The following is a 26,090-nucleotide window of genomic DNA, read 5'->3' as shown; positions in this document are numbered from 1 at the left end:
AAGGGCAATCCAACATGCCCGAAGACTCAGAAAACTTCTTGCTAAGCGCAAGGGACACAAACGATCGGGATGCACCCGAGTCGAACAACACCTGAACTGGGATACCGTTCACATGGAACGATCCTAACACATATACATATACCGAGCACATATCAATATCATAGCATCATATAAATAAATGAGAGGGAAAGAATCATACCCATCACCACATCGGGTGCTGCGCGTGCCTCCTCGGTGGTCAGCTGAAATGCCCGGCTCCTCACCACTGGAGCCTCTGCCTTGCCCTGCCGGCCATCTGTGATCCGCAGGGTCGCTGGAGTTAGCGCCTTCACCGGCGCTAAAGCTGTCAACTGGCGACAATTAACCTTCTTGTGGCCCCTCTGATTGTAGTGGAAACACAGCAACTCCGATGTCTGAATAACTGCTGTCGGAGCAGTGCAATCCCTGCTATAGTGCCCAGTCTTGCCGCACTTGTAGCAGCCTGACGATCCCATCCTGCACGCCCCCTCGTGCGGCCTGCCGCATTTCCTGCAGCGGCTCGGCCCTGACTGGCCTTTCGGCCTACCATCTGATCCCTTGGGCTTCTTCCTCGAAGCCCCTCCTGCCTGTCCCTCCTCTGACTTCCGTTTCCGGATATGCTCCAAATCTATCTCCCTCTCCCTCGCCCTGGCAATCATGGAGTCCAGGGTGGGGCAAGTTGAAAAACTAACGTGCTCCCGGATATCAGCCCGGAGCATGTCATGATAGTGGGTCCCCCTCATTTCCTCATCACCCGCATATTGGGGCACCAACAGTGCCCTCTCCCGGAACTTGCCGGTGATCTCCACCACAGTCTCAGTCGTCTGCCTCATGTCCAAAAACTCCCTGGCCAGCTGCTGAAGCTCGACAACCGGCGCCAACTCTGCCCTTAACCTGGTCACAAAGTCCGACCAGGTCATAGCCTCGATAGCTGAGGCTCCCAAAGAGTCACCCACTGACTCCCACCAATCTCGATCTCGGTCTCGTAAACACCCTGCTGCATACCTCACCTTCGAACCCTCAGGGCAGAAGCTAGTAAACTGTGCAGACTCGATGTCTGTAATCCATCGCCTGGCAAGAATGGGGTCCTTCACCCCGTGGAAATCCGGTGCACCACTACCCCTGAAGTCCTTAAAGGACAGCATGCGAGATCCCGACTGGCCAGATTCCATGTCATTCCTGAATGCCTGGAGGCGATCCTCCATCATCTCCAATATCCCCTCCTTGATCGACCCGAAGATAATGGGGGTCGACTCAAGGATAACTCTGGTGATCTCTGACGCGATGAACTCGCGCAGCCTCTCATCTACTGGCTCAGAACCTGATCCTGAACCCGATCCCTCTCCTGAACTGCCAACTGCTGGCCTCGGGCGTAGTACCACCATTCTGAAATACAAAGAAATAACAATTGTTAGCGATACTGATACCCCTGGAGGGATCCCACCCACTCCAAGTTCCTTAGTCTTATCTTGGCTTTCCTCGGTTCGGGTACGGATCCTCTGCTTCCAGTAGTACGGGCCCATACTACCTTCCACATCTATCCGTACCTTCCCCAAGGACCGCCTTGACTCAACCATGTCCCTTCCCCTACCGCTGATCACTGCTACTCTCTATCCTAGGCTTACCCTAGGAAACCTCTAACTCCACCCAACCCAGTCCTCAGCTGCTGAAGGCCTCTTGGTGATGCCAATTAACTATTACCTGAATACAATCACATGTGCTGAGGCTTGGATAATCCTTCGAGTAAGTGAATCATCTCTACAACGGTTAAGACTCAAACAAGAGCTACGCAATAGAGTCAAATCCAACACTCTGAGATTATTCAACCCTGATCACATGTGACTTTAACGTATTCACCTAACAGTTAACTCCCATCACTTCAAGGCCCACATAGCACAAAGCAAACAACATTTGGACGTAAGAAAACAATCTCAAGCAACTCTATCCTCGAAGAGAGAACTGAACCAGCATACAATGCTAAACTCGTGCTATCAGGAATAACCTAAACAGGCTACCCTACTGTTGTCTACTCAACTCTAGCATGCAACTCTTTCATATACTGAAGCACATAAAGTAGGCACATAAGGCATCACTCCTAGATCCTTAGTCCTATTCTAGGATGTTGTTCTACAGGAACTAATAAACATAAATAAACTTGTATGGGTACATTGGGGAATACTTACTTGAGCTTGGCCGGTCGCGCACATCACACACATTTTTCTTTCTTAAAACCCTTTACTTAACCTTTTAGGAAACATTTTCTCTTTCCAAAATCTTTTAATCCCTCGATTTGAGTTCAAACACCCCCGAAGGTGTGTCCGAATCCCTTAAACCAGGGCTCTGATACCAACTTGTAACGACCAAATTTTCACGTCCAAAAATTTTGTTTTTAAAACATTACTTTAGAAAACGTTAATAAATAAAAACATTGTTTGATCAAACTACATCACAACATAAACCATGTTCAAAATTCAAATCATACAACCAATCGAAACATCAGAGCATAAATCCCAGAGAAATCTAACGAATGCGGAAACCAGTGTGTGTGCATGATGTGCTGCTACCGTGCTAGCTCCTTCCCCTTCGATGAAGAGGTACCTGAAACCAAAATTGTAAACTGTAAGCACAAAGCTTAGTGAGTTTCCCCATCGTACCACATACCATACAATACATATCATACATACTGCCAGGCTATTCTGGGGTGCCTGACTACCCGGTACGGCCATTCTGGGGTGCCGACTACCCGTGCGGCCATTCTGGGGTTCCGTCCTACCCATATCAAGCCATTCTGGGGTGCTGACCTACCCATGTCGAGCTATTCTGGGGTGCTGACTATGATGGGTTTTGGTCATAAGACATCCTATGTGCTCATACAAACCCTAATGCTTGGATCTAGGTTTCTCTATTGTACATGCTTTGAATCCAAGACTATAAACCCTAATTCTAACATACAAGTAATCATATTAATATGTAATTAGGTTTAAGATCATACCTTGATTGTTATGTAGCAATAACAATCCCAATTCCTCCTTGATTTGACTTTGGAAGGCTTAGAGTCACAAGTGTCACTCCTCTAATGGCTCACAAACACCATAAGCAAGAGGATGAAGAGGAGAGAGGTTGGAGGCTGCCAAAAACGTGTGTAAACCCTTACAAGAACCTTAGCCACGTTTTTTAGCCTTAAGGGGTCTTTATATAGTTGGGCTATTAGGGTTATCTAACAAGGAAACCCTAATTTGGATGCTTAAGCCCTAAGCAACCCATAGACTCCTTTTATTAATCCCATGGACGATTTCCTTATGGGTTTCCCATTAGAATTCATCCATCCCTTAATACAAGGCAATCCATGGCCCAAATTGCAATTATCTTATAATTACAATTCCAGTTCCTTAAGTTTAATTAATCTCTTTTAGTCACAAAACTAATTACCAATTAATTATTGACTAATATTAATTAAACAATATGATTTCTCCTTTAATATATTATTCCCATAATATATTAATAAATCATATTTAATCCTTTCTCTCCATAATTCATCCTATCAAGTTGCTTTGGTGAAGGCAACCCAAAAGGACCATGCACCATCGGGTCAAGTACATACCAAAATAGTTATGGACTTAGACACTAATCCAACAGTCTCCTACTTGGATAAGTCTAACAACTATTCTGTGTATGACTTTAGATCCCGATCTGCAATCGTAGCTTTCCAAAGCCGCTGTCAACTCTGATCCTATCAGATACGCGTTTCCTTAGATAAGGTATCATATATTCCTCCATTCTAGATATCGTATGAGATATGATTTCACATCATTCTCTTTGTACTATATCTCGATTTCCGATTTATGACGACAGACTAATTGAACAAATCAAATTAGCCCTAGCCCGGCCGAGCATTTATGTATGTCATCACTAAACCATCGAGGGGCCCAAAGATATCGCTTCTATCCTACCTTGGATAAAAGGAACGGATAAACTTTGATACAATGCTCGCTTGCACTCACTCACCAAATTACACACAACAATATGTTTTATAACACTAAGTTACTGGTGCGTTTACATATTATCAATGTGCAACCGATCAGCAAGATACAACTCACACATCTCGGTTTCAAGAATATAAGATGTTATCGTCTCACTAATCACTCGAGATAGTGATCCAAGTGAGCGTGGGTTTAATCCAATGCTCAAATCATATTCATAAGCACTCATGAACGTTGCAGCAAACATTTGCTTATGTCTAATACTCTTTTAGACAATCCACACACCAATTCACGACAATCTTCATTCATATCTACTTCCAACATATGAACGATTGTGGCCCGTTTGAATAATTCGATTATTCTTAATAAACTCAATTATTCTGGAAGTCAAAACATGCAAGGTGAAACACAAGAATAATACTAATCCCATATGGCCTCAACCTTTGAGTATAAACAAAACACGTTTTATTTATCATCATATCGATTACTCATTATTTGTCGCTTCGGGTAATCAACTTCTTACTTGAATTCCAACACTTGTCCCATGCTCCTAGCATGCACACAATGTTTACCTATGGTTCTTACTTTTGTGAAATAGACAAATTGAACACATTTCCAATCATTCTTATTTTACAACTCCAAATCCATTTTCTTAAGTGTAAGAATATCAAATTCTTGTTACTTATAGAATATACTAGATTCTAACACTTTATGCAACGATCCTTTTGTAATGTCACTGCACCAAAGTCTCAAAGACTATTGCCAATGATATTACAAAGTCCTCTATCGGAGATTGTTACAAGACAATTCCTTAGATACGATGTCTCTCACTCAAAGCACATTCCTTTGAACATCCTTTTGCATAAAAGTTTCTAATCTAGACATAGATTTTCAATATTCAATTCAATATAGATACATTTCCATATTTTCAATATGACAACTTATTTTTAATAGAATCTTATCTATTCCTAATAATGTCGATATGGTCCATCCAATATGGAAACATTTCCATAATTTCCAATACTATACTTCAAACTACTCACAAGCGACCAATCCTCGTCGAACTTTGGATTGTCCTTTGATAGTTGTTTAATTATTTTAGTCAAAACCGATTCTAGTCCCTTTTCCCTCTCAATGCGCTAGACATTTGGAAAATTTTAGAATGGTCAAACATTAAAGCATTTGCAATCGATCCTATACCCGAAGCGTATGGGACATGATGCACAATGTTTTATTTGCTATGTTCTCAAAATTCGAATTGTGAAGAGGAATGCCGTAATCATAATCGAAATTTTAAGAACACACTATGTACCTTTGACTAAATTTATTAACATTTCACAACCTAATCCTTTAGATTTGAAATGAAGCATAATATTCTCTCCCTTAATTATAGCAAAACAACCTTTCAACTCTTACAACTTTGCAAAGTATGACTCTTGTTTTCTATAATTAATATTGCCAACTATGCAATACTTGCCTTAATAATCATACAATCATAACATTTATGCTCCCACTATCATGATGATTATTATAAAACATAACACTTATGCTCCCACTAGCTTCGACATGTATTCATAAACATCTTAACTTTCAGAAAAAACAATACCTATTGAATTTCTTAAGTCCATGTTTCTAATACTTAGTGCTTTGATAATCTTTTATCAAGGCTTCTTGAACTTATACACCTTTGCCTTAGATAGTTCATATGTGTGTCTTAACAATTAAGACTAATTGCCAAACCTCACAATTCAAATTATGGAAAGGGATGCCGTAACCATGATCGAATTCGAGAATGCAATTTTACAACCACTATCTTTTAAAATCTTTCTTAGTGAAAGCATTTTCTCACAATCATTTTCATGAAGGAGGAAATCTTATGACACTTAGATTTAAACGGTGTATGTGTTCCTATCCATGTGAATTTGTTAAAACCAAAGTTTACGACAAATTCAAACTCATATGGATCGAACTTTCTTAATCTTGATCTCTTGCCTTATGGTAGCACAGCTGCCCACCACGTCTTCCAAGTAGTTAAGCAGCTCACCCTTTCCTATCAATGTACTTTCCATTGATCAAGGTCCTTGCCTTTTATGCATTCAAATGAGAACTCATAGGACTCATATGCATAATTAACTTGATTGGATTGGCACAGAAACAAAATAATGTCTTTACGATAGGTTGTAAACCTCAACTCGTGTGCTAGTGATGATCGATAAGGTTTATTTGATTTGTTCTTGAAACCTTTCAAGACCATTAAGACTCCCACTGACTCCTTGACATATAAGATTCTTTTGTCAATAAACATTTCTTGACAAACAAACATTCAAGAGTTAGTGTAGCTTTTATCAAAACAAAACACTTCATAATTTTGGTCTAAGTTGGTCTTTGTCTTATTCAAGACATCACAACTTTCCACATTTGATGAATGTTATAAACCTTTAATACTTTTCACTCATTGTCACAATCTTAACTTTAAGACTTGTTATTGGAACGAAGTATGATAGACTTCTTGATTTAACCATTTCTTCAATCCTTGATTCCTCTTCTTAAACATACAATTGTACTAAGACTTACTTAGAGGATCAATTAAGATATGGTTCTTAATCATTAAGACCTATCATAAAGCATAAAAGGTACTCTCCCTTCTTCTTAGAATCAAGAAACTTTTATCTTTCTGCCTACTTGACTCTTCTTATTCGTTCTGCTATTGATTTAAACATTTTCAATCAATTCAGAATGACACTTAATCTTATAAGCATAATCATATTTACTAAACCTTTAGTAAATCATGACGAATATCTTTGTTACTCTTATGGTGAACTGGATCAACACACAACTTTGTGTACTCGATCTCCTAGTCCTTCACTTGACACTTTGTCAATGAATTAGTCCAATTTCCAAATACGAAATTTCTCATTCATCGTGCATCCACATTGCATGATTCCAAGTTTCTGTCCAATTGAAACTTTGGGTGATGAGAAACTCTCCCTATTTGGTAAATTCTTGACATTTCCATAAATAACATAACTAAGAATCATATCCATTCGTTGTAGAAATATGCAAACATCAATTTTCACATAACGATTTCATTGCAAGGAAGTAAACAAATAAATAAATAAGTCAAACAAAATTTATTTTATTTATAAAAGCAGCGGAAAAACATTTGTCCTTACAATGCAAAATCTATTGAAAACTATGTAAAAAGAAAATTTCTAACAACTCTATCATAACTATCTAAGCTCAAAATCCAATCTTCAAGTCCATGAGATCGAGATCCATCTCTTGTGATTAGATTCATCTTGCTCTCTTATCAAGCTTCCTTTCTTTTCACCGATCCTTCAAAACATTCAAATGCAATCTTATCACATCATGTATTAAGAATCAATGAATAGGAACTTAATGGAGTTAGATAGTGGATTCTTACCTAAAGCGTAGTCATACTTTTGACTCTCCCATCTCTTAGATCTCTTAGGTAAATAGGGCAACTTCGTCTCCAATGCCCCTTCTCTTGGCAATAAAAGCAAATTGATTATTTTGGAACAACACATGGAACTACTTCAGACATCGCCTTTCACTTATGATCAAACTTTTCGATCATTGGATGTCTTCCATTGCCATTGTCTAAATCCATAGAGGTCTTGAAGGCAGATTCTCCAATCAACTTTGCTTTTCTATTGTGCCAAACCATTCTTGATTCAGCAGCAATAAGCATGTAGGTGAGATCTATAAGTGCCACGTCGTGGTTCATCATATAGTACTCTCTTACGAACTCACTATACGAGTTAGGAAGTGACTGAAGAACCCAATCAACAGCCATCTCTTCACCGACAACGGATCCCATCATTCTTAACCTATCAATGTGTGACTTCATCCCTAAGACGTGTGCACACACCGACTTGCCAAAAGGACTTGAGTGATATTGAACTTTTCAATTTTATAATCTTGTGGGTTAGGGAGAATAATTGGAGGAGGAGGAGGAAGTGAAGCATGATTTCTTGTTCCTCGATCGAATCGTGGAATATCATCTTCATGTGGAATGCTTGTTCCACGGGATTGAGAAGACCATAGTTGTCGAACTTTGACATCGGGAGAAAAACGAATTCAAGTTAGTTGATTGATTGAGTCCTTGGTAAATCACCCAAATGAAATTCCAAGGCTAGGACCCAACACAATATCCTACAACTCGGGAGAGGGATGCCGTAACCCAAATTGCAGAACATTTGAAGGTAAGTGAATGACGATTCACTAATTTCCACCATGAAAAACGAAAAAGAAATTTAAGTTTTAAATCTATGAAAACTCCTAGATCCTTTGAGATTCATTGAACATTTCAATGGCATGTTTAAATCTCGATATGCCCCTCTTGTTTGTGACTGGGATGCCGAGGATCACAAAGCGGGTGTGAATAACCATGCAAACTACATGGTGCCCTCACATGTTACAATCACCTATTCGATGTGCCGGTAAACCACACACGCTCCACCGAACTATGACAAACATTGAGTCACCCTTTGCTACCTTTGCTTAGAACCATTTAGTGTGCCGGTAAACCACACACGCTCCACTAACGTCTTCGCAAGGGCACAAAGTCTAATTTCATGGAATTGCATCAATTCACTTTTACCTAAGTAACTAAGATTGGTAATTTGAAAAACATTTAGTTACTTTGTATTTCATTATACTTATAATGGAAGGTTTCGTCCTATTCTACCCGTTCGGCTAACGACCCTCCACTAGTCAAGAGTGCGGTGGGTAAGAGTGGATACCCATTCAATCACCATTTTATAGGCAATTTCCTTAAACACCCCTTATAGACCAGTTTCGTGAATGAGGCCTACTAACGGTAAGACTGACTTTTACTCATACATATATATAATGTTAGACTTTTAATGTTATATATAGTATAGAGTGTATTTTATACTTTTAAAATACTATATGGTTAACTTTAACAATTACACTTTTAATTCAATTAAAAGGTTAACCTAAACTTTTATGGATTTATTAAACCTCTTTTAATTATACTCCTTAATTAATTAATAAAACCATAAGGGTGTGATTTGAACTTTTCAAAACATTACTAGAGTTTTAGAATTTAACATTTCTAATTAAACCTTTAATCAACTTTTAAATTCCAAAACTTGAGGGCAAGTTTTGAAACATTTCAAAACATTAGGGTTTTAACTATTTAAATTTCAAAACTTCAAAACCTTTTGGGTTCAAATTTAAACTATAAAACCTAAAGGGGAAAATGTGAAACTGTTCATAACAACAATGATCAAATAACAAATAATTTTAAATTAACATTTAATCACATAATTATCCATATTTGATTTGTTTAATGATTTCTTGCAAAACAATTTATCAATTTACTCAAAATAATTAATCAATTATCTTATAAGGAAACAATTATCTTGTTAATTGATAATTATCTTTAATTAGATCAAGAATATAGTCATATATATCATAAAATCGGATTTATATTGATCTAACATGATAAGGTAACTATCCATATGCAAAAACAGCAAGAAATCTCGAGATAAGCATTATCTAACGCTCGAACTCGCCGAGTACCACACTGTACTCGCCGAGTTGAGGTCTACTCGCCGAGTACCTCAGCCATAAAGCCCAAAAAAAAACAATTTTCCAGTTATACAATGCATCAATACAATTGAAACCAAGCTAGGCTCTGATACCACTGATGGGTTTTGGTCATAAGACATCCTATGTGCTCATATAAACCCTAATGCTTGGATCTAGGTTTCTCTATTGTACATGCTTTGAATCCAAGACTATAAACCCTAATTCTAACATACAAGTAATCATATTAATATGTAATTAGGTTTAAGATCATACCTTGATTGTTATGTAGCAATAACAATCCCAATTCCTCCTTGATTTGACTTTGGAAGGCTTAGAGTCACAAGTGTCACTCCTCTAATAGCTCACAAACACCATAAGCAAGAGGATGAAGAGGAGAGAGGTTGGAGGATGCCAAAAACGTGTGTAAACCCTTACAAGAACCTTAGCCACGTTTTTTAGCCGTAAGGGGTCTTTATATAGTTGGGCTATTAGGGTTATCTAACAAGGAAACCCTAATTTGGATGCTTAAGCCCTAAGCAACCCATAGACTCCTTTTATTAAGCCCATGGACGATTTCCTTATGGGTTTCCCATTAGAATTCGTCCATCCCTTAATACAAGGCAATCCATGGCCCAAATTGCAATTATCTTATAATTACAATTCCAGTCCCTTAAGTTTAATTAATCTCTTTTAGTCACAAAACTAATTACCAATTAATTATTGACTAATATTAATTAAACAATATGATTTCTCCTTTAATATATTATTCCCATAATATATTAATAAATCATATTTAATCCTTTCTCTCCATAATTTATCCTATCAAGTTGCTTTGGTGAAGGCAACCCAAAAGGACCATGCACCATCGGGTCAAGTACATACCAAAATAGTTATGGACTTAGACACTAATCCAACAGACTACGCTTCGGTCCTAACAACCGAACCTCGGGGACTATTTCACCCCTACTACTACCATCACATATATCATAACACAAATGTAATATCAGACATATCTGGGGTGTCTAACTACCCTTCGGTCCTAACAACCGAACTCTACTACTATCACATACAACATATCATGCCAACATATTGTTGGAATAGTGTCTAAGGCTGCAACTATATTATGCAAGTATTTGATCCGGTTGTGCATGGTCCTTTTGGGTTGCCTTCACCATAGCAACTTGATGGATGATTTGTTAAGACAGATTAAATATTATAAGGAATAATATATGGTTATTTGATTAATATATAAGTCATAAATTAATTGGAATTAATTTGGTGACTTAAAGAGATTAATTAAATAAAGGGGTATAAACTGTCAATTGTTTGATAGTTAAACTTTAGACTATAAATCCATTGGGATATGCTTTGGACGAATTCTATGAGATATAGGATAGCTAAAATCGTCCAAAGGCTTATCTATGGAATGGATTTGGATAGCCTTAAGAGAAGATTATCCAATTAGGGTTTAGGTTGTAACCCTTAAGGAGTCTACAAGTATAAATAGACCCTAGGGGTGACGGAATTCGATACACCATCTAAAGTAGAGATACTCTGGCCGAATTCCTCCCCTCTCTTCTCTCCTAAATCATCTTGCTTGCTATTGGTGTTTGTAAGCCATTAGAGGAGTGACATTTGTGACTCTAGAAGCTCCAAGAAGACAAGATCAACAAGGAACTCAAAGGTATGATTCTAGATCTGTTTCAATGTTGTTATTTAACCTAATTATCCATTAGAAGTCTTGGATTCAAAGCATGTTTAATTAGAAAGCCTAGATCCAAGCATTAGGGTTTTGCATGCGCACATAGGAAAGTTCTTATGGCTAAAACCCATCAGTGGTATCAGAGCCTAGCTTGGTTTTCTTTAAATTGTTGCTTGATTAACTGAAACAAACCTGCAAAATTCGATTTTGGGTTTATGAGTCATGTACTCGGCGAGTTCCAAAGTGGACTCGGCGAGTAGGCCTGTACTCGGCGAGTCAGAGCGTCTGGATTAGGCAAAATCGGGATTTTTTCATGTTTATCTTATGGAAACTTACCTTAATCATATTAGATCAACCCTAATTCGATTTTTTGATATATATGACTATTATCTTGATCTAATTAAAGATATTTATCATCTAATAAAATATTTAATTTCCTTATGTGATAAATGATTAATTATTTTGATAATTATCTTAAAAGAAATCTTGGATAAATCAAATAAAGATAATTAGGATATTAATTGTTAATTGGAATTATTTGTTATTTGATCCTTCATGTTTTAAATGTTTAAAACCTACCCTAAAGTTTTTGAAATTTATATTTGTGATTAAAAGTTTAATTTAGACAACTTAAATTTCAAACCCTAGATTTTGAAAAAAGTTTTAAAATACAACCCTATACTAATATGATATTACTAGAATAATATATATATATATATATATATATATATATATATATATATATATATATATATATATATATATATATATATGTATAACTAAATGCTAGTCTTACCATTAGTAGGCCTCATTCACGAAGCCGATCTATAAGGTGGGTATAAGGTTGCGGCCTATAAAATGACGCTTAATGGGTGTACACTCACACCCACCGCTTGCTTGATTGGTGGAGGGTCGTTAGCCGAACGGGTGGGATAGGGCAACCTCATCTTCTCATTAAAAGTATAATAAGAAATACAAAGTAACTACACGTTTTAAAAATTTCCCAATCTTAGTTACTTTAGGAAAAGTGAATTGATGCAATCCCATGAAATTACACTTTGCACCTTGCTAAGAAGTTAGTGGAGCGTGTGTGGTTTACCGGCACACTAATTGGTTCTAAGCGAAGGTGGCAAAGGGTGATTCATTGTTTATCATAGTTCGATGGAGCGTGTGTGGTTTACCGGCACATCGAATAGGTGATCGTTACAATGAAGGCACCATGTGAATTTGCATGGTAATTCACACCCGCTTTGTGATCCTCGGCATCCCAGTCACAAACGAGAGGGGCATATCGAGATTTAAACATGCCATTGAATAGTTTCAATGAATCTCATCCGAACCTAGGAATTCTCAAAAAAAAACACTTAGGACTAATAGTTTAAGTTTTGTGATGGAGAATTAGTGAATCGTCATTCACTTACCTTTAATTTATTTGCATGTTAGATTACGGCATCCCTTTTCTAGTATGTAAATCTTATTGTTGGATCCTAGCCCTAATTTTCTTATTGGGTGATAATTAGGGATTCTTATTCTAATCTATCTTTGTCCTTTCTATAGATGTCGAACGCAAACAACACTGCTGCTAGTTCTTTCACGTTGATGAGCCTTTGCCAAAAGGTCACCTTCGATGGAACGAACTTTAGCGAATGGATAAGATACATTCGCACCATTGCTCGCTATGAGGATAAAGAGTATGTCCTCGATGAGAAGCTCGAGAAAATCAACCCCGAAGTTGCTACTCCCGAAGAAATCACCGCCTTTGAAACTCATGAGCGAGATGCAATGAAGGTACATTGCATCATGATCGCCACCATGAACTCCGAATTCCAAAAGTCCTACGAGGACATGTATCCATACGAGATGCATCAAGACTTGTTGGAGAGATACCACCAAAACGCGAGACAAGAGCCTTACGAGATTTTCACTAACATGATCTCCGCTAAGATGGGTCATGGAGAATCTCTTACCGTGCACCTGCAAAAGATGCAAAGGTATGTCGACCGCCTTCGCAAGTTAAATGTTGACTTCGGTGAAGACTTGGCGATCGATATGGTGCTTCACTCTTTGCCTCCGATGTACAACCAATTTAGGATGACCTACCACATGAACAAAGAAGAGGTCACCCTAAGCAAACTCCAAGGTCTCTTGAGGGTCGCTGAGAGCAACTTCAAGGACAAGTCTGTTGCACCTACTCCCAATCCGTCCGCTGCTCCTGTCTTGGCTATTGGTCAAGGGAAGGGAAAGAAGAGGAAAGCTTCATCGAATAACTATCGCAAGGTGAAAGCCCGAGATGGTGCCTCTTCTAGTGGGACCAAAGTTGATCCCGCTAAGCCCTGCTCCAACCCAAAGGAGGCAGAATGCCACCACTGCCACAAGATAGGACATTGGAAGAGAAGCTGCCCGGATTACCTGCAAGCGATCAAAGAAGGAAAGATCAAGCCATCTTTCGCAGGTATATACACAATCAAATCTAACGATTCTAATCATGCTATTTCTTGGGTTCATGATACCGGTTGTGGTTATCACATTTGTTCTAATGTGCAGGGACTAAGAAGAAGTAGGGATGTAGAGCAAGGAAGGATCAATCTAATCATGGGGAACAGAAGATCGTCGCCTGTGACCAAGATTGGAGTGTATTCTTTAGTGCTTAGGAATAGTTTGGTTTTAGATTTGAACAATTGTTGCTATTTGCCAGAAATGGCTAGAAACATCATTTCATTTCATGGTTTATATAGACAAGGATTTAGATTTTCTTTTAATAATGAGAATGGTTCTATTTTGGCTTATCTAAATGGTGTCTTTTACTTTGAAGCTATACCATGTAATGGAATATATGAAACTGTTATGATTGTTGATAACTTAGGAAATGATGTTTTGAATATTGATTCTTCCACTAGTATGGATAAAGCATCCTTGTGGCATTGTCGTCTTGGACATGTCAACAAGAAACGCATAGCACAACTCCAAAAGGATGGAGTGTTGGAGTCATTCGACCTTAGGGAAGATGACACATGCGAGTCTTGTTTACTTGGAAAGATGACTAAGTCACCCTTCACGAGTACTTGTGAAAGGGGTGAGGGGCTATTGGACCTAATACATACCGATGTATGTGGACCCTTTAGATCAACCACGAAGGATGGGAACCGCTTCTATGTGACTTTTACCGATGACTATAGTAGATATGGGTATATCTACTTAATCAAGCAAAAGTCAGACACCTTTGAAAAGTTCAAAGAGTTCAAGAATGAAGTGGAGAATCAATTGGGCAGGAAAATCAAGATGCTTCGATCCGATCGAGGAGGAGAGTACCTAAGTCTTGAATTCCACGATTATCTCAAGGAGTGTGGAATAGTTTCGCAATTGACGCCTCCTAGGACACCGCAGTTGAATGGTGTGGCAGAAAGGCGTAATCGAACCTTATTGGATATGGTTCGCTCTATGATGAGTCATGCTTCACTACCTATCTTCTTTTGGGGGTATGCCTTAGAGACTGCCGCCCATATCCTTAACCGAGTCCCTACTAAGAAGGTTGCCAAAACACCTTACGAGATGTGGACAGGGAAAGCTCCCTCGTTGGCACATATCAAGGTTTGGGGTTGCGAGGCTTTCGTAAGACGAGATACTCACGACAAGCTTGAACCTCGAAGTGAGCGATGTATTTTCATCGGCTACCCGCAAACATCCTTTGGATATCTCTTCTATAGACCGAAAGACAATGTTGTCTTTGTTGCGAGGAGAGGAGTTTTCCGAGAGCGAGAACTCATAAGCCAAGGAGACAGTGGGAGGCAAATCGAACTTGAAGAGATTCAAGAATTGATAGATGAAGGAACCTCTACCGCTGGCATTCAACCCGAGGAGGAAACTCCGGTTGAACCGATTGACGAATCCTTACCTCTCAGACGTTCCGATAGATTTAGAGTTCAACCCCAGTTTTATGGTTTTCATATTACTACCGAAGGGGACACGTATATTAGTGATGGTACACTAGTAAATCTTGATGAACCTAATAGCTATAAGGAAGCCATGGCAGGCCCGGAGTCTGCGAAATGGAAAGAGGCAATGGATAGCGAGATCCAATCCATGTACGATAACCAAGTTTGGAATTTGGTTGATTATGTGCCCGAACGTAAGACCGTTGGGTGCAAATGGATCTTCAAAAAGAAGACCGGCGTGGATGGGAACGTACACACATATAAGGCGCGATTGGTCGCGAAGGGCTTTACTCAAACTCCCGGAGTTGACTATGATGAGACCTTCTCACCAGTTGCGAAGATTAAATCTATTAGAGTGATGCTAGCAATTACCGCATTTCATGATTATGAGATTTGGCAAATGGATGTCAAGATTGCTTTCCTTAACGGAAAGTTGGCTGAGGATGTTTACATGGCTCAGCCAGAGGGGTTTGTGGATCCGAAGCATCCGAATAGAGTGTGTAAGCTTGAGAAGTCCATTTATGGACTTAAGCAAGCGTCTCGTAGATGGAATCTTTGCTTCGATGAGAAAGTCAAAGAGTTTGGATTTGTACGAAGCGAAGACGAATCTTGTGTATATGTCAAAGCCAGTGGGAGTATAGTAAGCTTTCTCGTTCTATATGTCGATGACATATTACCCATAGGGAACGACATCCCGACTCTGCAGGAGGTCAAGTCCTGGCTCGGGAAGTGTTTCGCTATGAAGGACCTCGGAGAGGCTTCTTACATTTTGGGAATAAGGATAGTAAGAGAAAGAAGTAAGAGACTAATTGGACTTAGTCAGAATACTTACTTAGAAAAGGTACTAAAACGTTTTAGTATGGAAAACTCAAAGAAAGGAGAATTACCGATACAAGGAAATGCCAAGTTGAGTAAGACTCAAAGTCCGAGTACCGAAGCTGAGATAGCAGAAATGAGCCGAGTACCATACGCTTCCGCAGTTGGCTCAATCATGTACGCTATGACTTGTACTCGCCCTGATGTAGCCTTCGCCTTGAGCATGGTTAGCAGATATCAAGGGAACCCTGGCAAAGCACATTGGATTGCGGTGAAGAACATCCTTAAGTACCTCCGGAGGACGAAAGAATGGTTCTTAGTCCTTGGAGGGAGTGATGAATTGAAGGTGCGAGTGTATAGTGACGCCAGCTTTCAGACCGACAGGGATAACTATCGTTCGCAGTCGGGCTGGGTCTTTACCCTAAATGGAGGAGCAGTGACATGGAAAAGTTCCAAGCAGGAAACCGTAGCTGATTCAACGTGCGAATCAGAGTACATCGCAGCGAGCGAAGCGTCGAAGGAGGCAATATGGCTAAAGAACTTCATTGGTGATCTTGGAGTTGTGCCGGCCATAAAGGAGCCCATGGAGATTTTCTGTGATAACGAAGGTGCGGTTGCCTTGACCAAGGAACCAAGGGATCATGGTAGATCTCGACATATCGACAGAAAATATCACTTCATTAGACATCGTGTAGAAGAAGGACAACTCGTAGTGAAAAGGATATCATCAGAAGATAACCCAGCAGATCCGCTTACGAAGGGACTGAGTAGGGTTAAGCACTTGCAGCATGCTAGGAGTATTGGGCTGAAGGATGATATTAGTATAGATTAGATAGTGTTAGAAACGTATAATAGATAAATGTAATTAACATTTGATGATTAAATAAAGGAGTTTTATTTATGAGTAAAGTTATTGTCACATGTTAATTGTTTAACTATTGTTTCACGTTGCATGTTTTGACTTCCAGAATAATTGAGTTTATTAGGAATAATCGAATTATTCAAATGGTCCACAATCGTTCATATGTTGGGAGTAGATATGAATGAAGATTGTCATGAATTGGTGTGTAGAATGTCTAAATGGTGTTAGACATAGCAAGGGTTGCTGCAACGTTCATGAGTGCTTATGAACTGGTTTTGAGCATTGGAATAAACCCGCGCTTGCTGGAATCACCTTATGGAATACGATATAAAAGGTGATCGCAAGACGATAATATCATATAGTCTTAAAACCTAGATATATGGTTTATTATTTGTTAATTGATTGTACATTGATAATGCGAAAACGCATCAGTAATTCGGTGTTATAAAACGCATTGTTGCGTATAGTTGGTTAATGAATAAGTAAATGCATATAAGTCGAAGTTTATCTGTAACTTTTATCTAAGAAGGTAAAAGCGATATCTCGGCCACTCGATGATTTGATTTGACTTATGTGCCGGGCCCGGTCAGAACTGAATTGATGTGTTTGATTAAGTTCTATGTCAAATAAATCAGAGATCGAGAAATCTAAATGCTTGACTAACCATTCCATAGGATTGTCGGCATGATATCTAACAGAGGAGTGTACGATCCCTTATCTAAAGGACAAGATTGATTAGATCAGAGTTGACAGCGTCTTTGAGAACTACGATTGCAAACCGAATTGTACTTGTATAGTTACTAGACTTATCCAAGTGGGAGACTGTTGGAATAGTGTCTAAGGCTGCAACTATATTATGCAAGTATTTGATCCGGTTGTGCATGGTCCTTTTGGGTTGCCTTCACCATAGCAACTTGATGGATGTTTGTTAAGAGAGAGTAAATATTATAAGGAATAATATATGGTTATTTGATTAATATATAAGTCATAAATTAATTGGAATTAATTTGGTGACTTAAAGAGATTAATTAAATAAAGGGGTATAAACTATCAATTGTTTGATAGTTAAACTTTAGACTATAAATCCATTGGGATATGCTTTGGACGAATTCTATGAGATATAGGATAGCTAAAATCGTCCAAAGGCTTATCTATGGAATGGATTTGGATAGCCTTAATAGAAGATTATCCAATTAGGGTTTAGGTTGTAACCCTTAAGGAGTCTACAAGTATAAATAGACCCTAGGGGTGACGGAATTCGATACACCATCTAAAGTAGAGATACTCTGGCCGAATTCCTCCCCTCTCTTCTCTCCTAAATCATCTTGCTTGCTATTGGTGTTTGTAAGCCATTAGAGGAGTGACATTTGTGACTCTAGAAGCTCCAAGACGACAAGATCAACAAGGAACTCAAAGGTATGATTCTAGATCTGTTTCAATGTTGTTATTTAACCTAATTATCCATTAGAAGTCTTGGATTCAAAGCATGTTTAATTAGAAAGCCTAGATCCAAGCATTAGGGTTTTGCATGCGCACATAGGAAAGTTCTTATGGCGAAAACCCATCACATATAACATATCAGGTACTAGCAAACCTAGATGATATCACAAAGACAATCATCTAACATACAACTCCTACTGGTGAACCGGCATTGTGGTCTTAGACCCACCGCTACTGGAAGGTAACTTACCTCGGAGTAGCTGCTGACCTTCGTGGGAATAGTCTGACTGCTGCTGCTGCTCCGGAAATCCTCCGGCTGTAATTCCCACCAAACACTTATTCAAAACCTGCTAACCGACCTTTGGGTAAAATGACCATTTTACCCCTGATCATGCCCTAAGTCAAAGTCAGAGTCAACTTTCAGTTGACCCGACTCGCCAAGTTGGCTCGCCAACTCGCCGAGTCCATGTCCAAACGTCTGACCTGAATTCTATTTCTACTCGTCGAGTTAGGCATTGACTCGAAGAGTTCTCCTTCCAAACCGATGTTCAAGTCCTTCATCCTACTCGCCAAGTTGTATGAACAGCTCGCCGAGTTCATCTTCATCTGATGAACAAGTTATACTGTGACTCGCCGAGTTGTATGAACAACTCGCCGAGTTGTATGAACAACTCGCCGAGTCTAATCTTGATCTAAGGAGATTGCCTTGAACTCGCCAAGTTTGGACATCGACTCGTCAAGTTCCATTATGGGTGAGTTTTGGCTTCCAACTCACCGAGTCCACCCTGGACTCACCACACAACTCGACATAGCTAAAAGGGGACAAACTCGGAGACTCGCAACTAGACTCGCCGAGTCCGATGAGCGACTCGCCGAGTCTGTTTAATGCAAGAGCCGAAAACGTGATTTTGCTCGAATCCAGTCCATGTCATTCGTAGATCTAGGCTCCTAGAGCATGAATAACACGTAAAGTTTCCAACTTTACGTGTAAATATCCATCTATGGGGGTTTTAGGGTTCAAAATGCACCAAAAGAGTAGATCTAAGGTTTTCATGCAATATGGGTTCATAAAGGTAGTAGATCTGAGCTCCTGGAGCTCAACCATGCTTAGATCTAGAGGCCAATCAACTTATTTCGAAATACGATGCACATACAAGCTTGGAAAATGAGTCATGAAGGACTTTAATGGGGCCATAAGCATGAAGACAAGGGGGAAAACGAGCCATACCTTAGTGAACACTCTGAAATAGCTCACAAGTGCTTGACCTCCTCTTCTTCTTCTTCTTGATCTCCTTTCCTACTCACTCCAATCTTCAAGAGGACACACCAAATGGCTTCAAATCCACAAAACAAGGCTTAGAACGAAGTGTATGGCTCTAAGGGTGAATGGGGGTTGGCTTGGGGGCGGAAAGGGGGATTAAATAGGGTGCAAACCCCTGAAACTTAGGGTTTCATCCAACAGCGGTGACTCGCCGAGTCCAGGATATGGACTCGTCGAGTCGCTAACTTAAACGTGTCTCGAGTCCTGTCCCTACTCGGCGAGTCGGACATATGACTCGCCGAGTCCAAGGCTTAAAATGGAAAATAGTCAAATAAGATTTACATACCAGGAACCAGGTGCTACACATCTACACTTCAAAAAATATGAAATCGGAAACTTCTTAACCTCAAAGCTGTTTCGAATTCAGGAAAATAAGAATAAAAAGGATGAAAGAAAACAAAATCGATTTACTTCTTATAAACAAATTTTGAGGACATAAAATACCTTATGATTTTAGAATTCTAATTTCTGAATTACTCTCAATAAAAAAAATCTAAATTTCAAAATAATAAAAAAAATATATAAATTATACCACACAACCTCTAAACAATATCATAAAAGTATCATATAGATAAAAAAAATGTTTAATACCTTTTATTTTATTTGAGAGATTTCCAAACCTCACTCGATTTTCAATTTCATTTATATTTTCGAAGGTTTCAGGATTCAAGACTTTTGATTTCATTGTGATTCAATGATTTTGAATAAAAGTAAGAATGAAGAAGTACGAACTCAAAGCTTTGATACCCTTTTGATTTTAAGGGATCGAAACTTTTGATTCCCTTCTTAAAAAATTATAATTGATCCTTGATACTTGACCGATCACCATTTCTTAACATGTTTCAAACAATGAATATGGGCTAATATGAAATAATTAAAAATTATATATCTTTCTATCTTTTTATGTATATGAAATAATAATAAGTGTTATATTTTGATAATATTAATTATATTTTTAGAAATTTATCATCAAAGAAATGAATATTGAAAAATAATTAAAAAGAAAATAACACCTTACATTTTAAAATCCAACAAAAATAAATAAATAAAAAGAATTTAACATGATTCACGTATTGATAGCTTTTGAAACCGACATTTCATTGTCCGAAAATAAGAGGCAGCGGGTCCCCCGTTGTGAGCTCATTATGCCCACGCAATCAGAACGCCTATTATCGTCAACAAACACATTAATACATTTCTTTTTGCTATTTCCTCCTCGAAGAATCTGTGACATGTTATTCATAATCTTTGTAGCTCCTACTTTTTCATTTTTAGAGAAATACAATAACCATATCATACTTTGGTAGTCTTAATTTTTATTAGACTACTTGTATGTTTCAATTCTTTTAATTACATTTACATTTTTTTTGATATTACATGTGTTGAAATAATTAGAGTTTCATTTGAAATATATACTCAAAAATTGATTGTTGATATATTGGTTTAAGGTTAGGGATGAAAATGATATTTTGATAATTGGAGTGCTTGAAATTAAATATTACTTTAAAAAGAAAAAAAAAATTTAAATTTATGTTCACATGTAAAGTTTGGGTGGGGTGTAAAAGCTGTTCCCTAGGCCGCGGAGTAGGAGCCAAATATGTCACACACAAACACACACGCGCCCCCGACTACTTAAACGAACCTCGTCGCCCTTCCCTTTTTTTCTCATTACCCATCCATGGGCATGGCTCCTCGCGATAAACCTGACGCCAACAACGCCGCCGGTAATGGCGGCAAAGAGACTCGTTATCGTGGTGTTCGTAAGCGTCCTTGGGGCCGTTATGCGGCGGAGATTCGAGATCCCGGTAAGAAAACCCGTGTTTGGCTTGGTACTTTCGATACTGCCGAGGAGGCGGCTCGCGCATATGATTCCGCCGCTCGTCAGTTCCGTGGCGCTAAAGCGAAAACCAACTTTCCTTTCCCTACGGATTTGTTGCTTCCGACAGCCGTCGTCAGCGGAGGCGGAATGAAATTCCTCACGAAGACTCCTAGCGAGAGCAGCATGGTTGAGGCGTCGTCGAACTCGATGGCGCCGTCGCCGGGGCCTATCTCTACCGCTCTGCTTCCGCCTGAAGCACTTGACCTTAGCCTCTCGCACTATCCCCTTGGGTTCCCGATGCCTCATTCAATGTTCCTGTATCATTCACAAATGAATCTCCATATCAACAACAATAACAATCGCAACCGACTCAACGTTTTCAGATCGGACAGATCCGTCGTCCGCGATCCTCATCTCACCGTCGCTACCGGCAGCCTCGCGCAGCAGAGCGATTCCGACTCTTCTCAATTCGTGAATTTTAAACAAGAGAAATCTCTAACTCTCGATCTCGATCTCAATTTCCCTCCTCCGGAAGTTGCCTAAACAGAGGTTTTTGCTTTTCTGCATTTCTTCTTCGGCTTTTTAGATCAGATTTAACCATTTTAAAACAGATAAAAACTCAATCTGTTAGGATTAAAGCAGCCTGATAATGTTTTGATGCGCTGATAATATGCTAAAAACTAAAAAATCCTTCATCGATCTGTATGTACATAAAGAAAACATTAAATCTCTGCAGATTTCCTTTGATTTCATACAAATGGCTCATTAATTGGTTGCTGTTCTTGATGTGAATGCACCTGAGCCAAATCGTTTTGGTCCATGTATCGTAATGTTTCGAGTGGACAGAAATAGCTGACTTGAATCATTTACTTGTACCATTTGCAGTGGAAATTGTTCTTATCGTGAAATTGCTTTTATACGTTTTATTATATCCTTTTGCACATAATTTAATCTTGCCTCGAATCAATTTGTGATGATATAATAATATTATAGTTTTGTTTAATAAGACAATATAAAATTATATTATAATATAAAATAAAATGGATAAACTGAAAATAAAAGTGAATTAGCGCACGTGTAGGTCACGGTGGTTTAATGATGAGCTTGAGCAACAGTCTGCGCCGACTGTCGGAATAAAAGAGAATAGAAAAAGTTAGTTGAGTTCACGGTCTTCACATTTCAACGCAAATATCTAATCCGACGGTGTGTGATTGGGGTGTACGCTACTTACAGTGAACTCCTGTCCACATTTACTTTTTATATTTGCTTCTAATTCTAGAGAAAAAAACCCAATGATATTAAATTATTAATAACGTATTTTTCGATATTAATTGTTTGATTTTTATACGTTTAAGTCGTAAATGTTTATTAAAAGCAACTTAGACTAATTCCAATCTTCAAAATTGTGGAAAGCCTCTATATTTTACTCAAACGGACCTGTAAAACTATCACCATTTATACCGGAAGATCTGTATAGCATAGCATTCTTCCAACACCAAATCACTTTTTCAATATAAATGCATTATTTTATTATATATGCATTGCTTTTAGTATTATTCAAAGATGTTATTTATTATAATAATATGAAAACATATTTTTGATCTAAACTTTTAGTGTGGTTGGAATATAAATTGTATTTTGGTGTTAAAAGAACACTATTTATATGTTTTTTAGTGTTTGTGGTTAGAAACGAATTTTATTAACACTTACTAATTTGTTTTAAAGTATTTCATATTTATAAGATAATTAAAATCTAAATTAAATTACACGAATTATCGCTTGTTCTACCCAACGGTATCAAATATTATTCTCTTTGAAATCGAATGTTCAAATTTCGTCGTGAATAGAAATGAAATTAAAAAATAGTTTAGAAAAATACATTAGATTTTTTGTTCAAAAAAATAAGTTTAATTCTTATTTTTTTTACACAGTCTGTTAACTACACTTTTTAAAACACAATCAAAGTAGGACAAATGTTGAAAACGAAACAATTAACTATTAACAGAATTTTTAAAACATGAGTTAGAAAAATAAAAAGATATAAACAAAAGTATGAATCATCCTATAATTTTACATTTAAAGAAAATTAAACTTATAGAAGAAGATATTACCAAATCACAAGTTAACTATACTTGTAAATTTAAATTAAAAAATCCTAATATTACAATAAGAACAACAAATATAGAATATAGTCATTTAGATAAAAAAGAATTTAAAAAAACAAATACCATAAATGATAGAACAATGACTAATTAAAAAATCAGAAAGTTCACATAGATCAGCAGCTTTTATAGTAAGAAATCGTTTTAAAATAAAAGTGGAAAATCACGAATAGTTTATAATTATAAAAGACTAAATGATAATACATAAGATGATAGTTATAATATCCCTAATAAAGACTTTTTACTAAACTTGATAAAAAAGAAAAAAGTTTTTAGTAAGTTTGATTTAAAATCTGGATATAATCAGTTACAACTTGAAGAAAACTTTAAATCATAGACAACATTCACATGTTCTGAAGGACAATACGAATGGAATGTTTTAAGATTTGGGCTTAAAAATGTTCCATCTATATTTCAAAGGTTTATGGACATTATTTTTCTGAAATATAATTTTTGTTTAGTATATATTGATGATATTTTGGTTGCCAGTGAAACAGTAAAGGAACATGAGAAACATTTACATAAAATATTTGAAGAAATAAAAAAGAATGGTATTGTTATTTCTAAAAGAAAAATAAAATTATTTAAAAGGAGAATATCATTTCTTGGTTTAGAAATAGGAAATGGAAAAACTGAATTACAAAGTCATATATCTACAAAAAAAAATCTAGAATTCCCACAAAAGTTTGAAAATCTAAAACAGATACAAGCATTTTTAGGATTGGTTAATTATGCGAGAAAATTTATTACTAATCTTTAAAAGTTAGTTGAGCCATTATATAGTAAAACAACAAAAAATGGACAAAGATATTTCAACCAAGAAAACATTAAATTAGTTAAAGTAATCAAAGAAGCAGTTAAAAATATCAAATCATTAGAATTACCATTAGTTACTGATTACATAATAATAGAAGTTGATGGATTCAAATAAGGATGGGGAGCCGTTCTCTTTTGTAAACCCGCTAAATATAGCCCAAAAGATACATAAAAATTATGCTCATATGCTAGTGGAAGTTTTAATAAGACATGAATGAATTGGAGTTCTGTTCTCTTTTGTAAATCCGCTAAATATAGCCCAAAAGATACATAAAAATTATGCTCATATGCTAGTGGAAGTTTTAATAAGATAGGAATGAATTGGAGTTCTAATAGACTATGAGATACAAACTTTAATAAATGCTTTAAAAAATTTAAAATATTTTTACATAAAGAATTTATAGTTATAACAGATTTTGAAGTTATAGTTCGTTTTATTAAAAATGATCAAAGTAAGAAAATAAATAGGACACGATAGATTAATTTACAAAATACAATATAAGGAAGTGGGTATAAAATAAATTTTGAACACATAAAGGGAGAAAATAATGGAATAGCTGATATGCTATCTAGAAATATTAACAAATTATTTTTTGCAGATGGATATTCAAAACAAATTAAAGAGCAAAATTAATACAACCTACACAGTACAAAAGGAGTTCATCTTCCATGAGCATTTCTTCAGAAGAAGATAGAAACACAACGTCAACAGAAAAATTATTGGATTCAACAATAAAAATAGAATATCTACATAAACCCACACAACCAAACTCGATTCCTTATATGGGAATAGCGAGTACTACACATAATCATAACCTTTTGTAAGGATCTAGACTACAATCTCAAAATATTCAACATGCATATTGTTGGTCAGGACCTTCAAAAAATACACAATATACACAGAACAGGAAAGTCGTTATAGCATTTGGTAACTGAACTTTACTAATTTGCTTCGATGAACGTAAAAATTTTAGGCCCATGATCGGGGTAAACTTGACAGAAGACCAACAATGTTTGCTAGACAACTTATAGTATATTGAGACAGTTCCACATACTTCATCATTTGAAGTTCAAATTCTCAATGCTTTAAGTTTTTACTTTCATAAACAGTCACCATTGACCTCTGAAAAACAAAAAAAGAAGTTCACACATTATGTTATCATCAGGGGCACTAAAGTTGGAATTTTTAATAATTGGGCAACAATCGTAAAATATATACAGTGTCAAAATCCCCTTTACAAGGGATGTTGTAGCTTCCAGGTAGCTATGAACATAGCCCGAGAACATTTTGGGTTAAACAGTTTTTTCATAGAACCCAAACAGGTGAAAACATTTTCAGAAATAGCAAAAACTAGTCTAGAGCAAATGATTAAAGCTCGGTAGGAAATTATTGCTAAGTTACAACAACTTATGTAATTTGGAAAAGATACACAGCATATAGAAAACCATATTGAAAATAATATTTTGAAACAAAAATAAAAATTCTTTAAGCAAAAAATGTACAGCTTATATAAAGGAATGAGAAAAAAGATGAAAAATTAAAAACAACAATATACAAAAATTATAAATGTTTTAAAGCTTGCATTTTAGATCTCCCTTGGAGACAAACGTTGAGACTAGTACTTGACCAATTCAAAGAATT

At 37.1% G+C, this 26,090-nt stretch overlaps 1 protein-coding gene across 1 annotated transcript; it reads left to right on the top strand.

The window, feature by feature from the left end:
* The first annotated feature begins 21,232 nt into the window (after positions 1-21,232).
* On the top strand, positions 21,233-22,399 carry ERF4 (ethylene responsive element binding factor 4). The gene is made up of 2 exons (XM_078994856.1): positions 21,233-22,019; positions 22,207-22,399. Exon 1 carries the CDS (start codon positions 21,330-21,332, stop codon positions 22,011-22,013), a length of 684 nt encoding a protein of 227 aa, XP_078850982.1. The 5' UTR covers positions 21,233-21,329; the 3' UTR covers positions 22,014-22,019; positions 22,207-22,399.
* The last annotated feature ends 3,691 nt before the right edge of the window (positions 22,400-26,090 follow it).

Source organism: Lactuca saligna, chromosome 5 (assembly GCF_052625555.1).
Source record: "Lactuca saligna cultivar CGN05327 chromosome 5, ASM5262555v1, whole genome shotgun sequence".
NCBI lineage: Eukaryota > Viridiplantae > Streptophyta > Magnoliopsida > Asterales > Asteraceae > Lactuca > Lactuca saligna.
This window is presented reverse-complemented; position numbering and strand designations above follow the sequence as displayed.

Bases quoted from the DNA above. Each gene is read 5' to 3' on its own strand.
- ERF4 (XM_078994856.1), top strand. From the start codon at position 21,330: ATGGGCATGGCTCCTCGCGATAAACCTGACGCCAACAACGCCGCCGGT.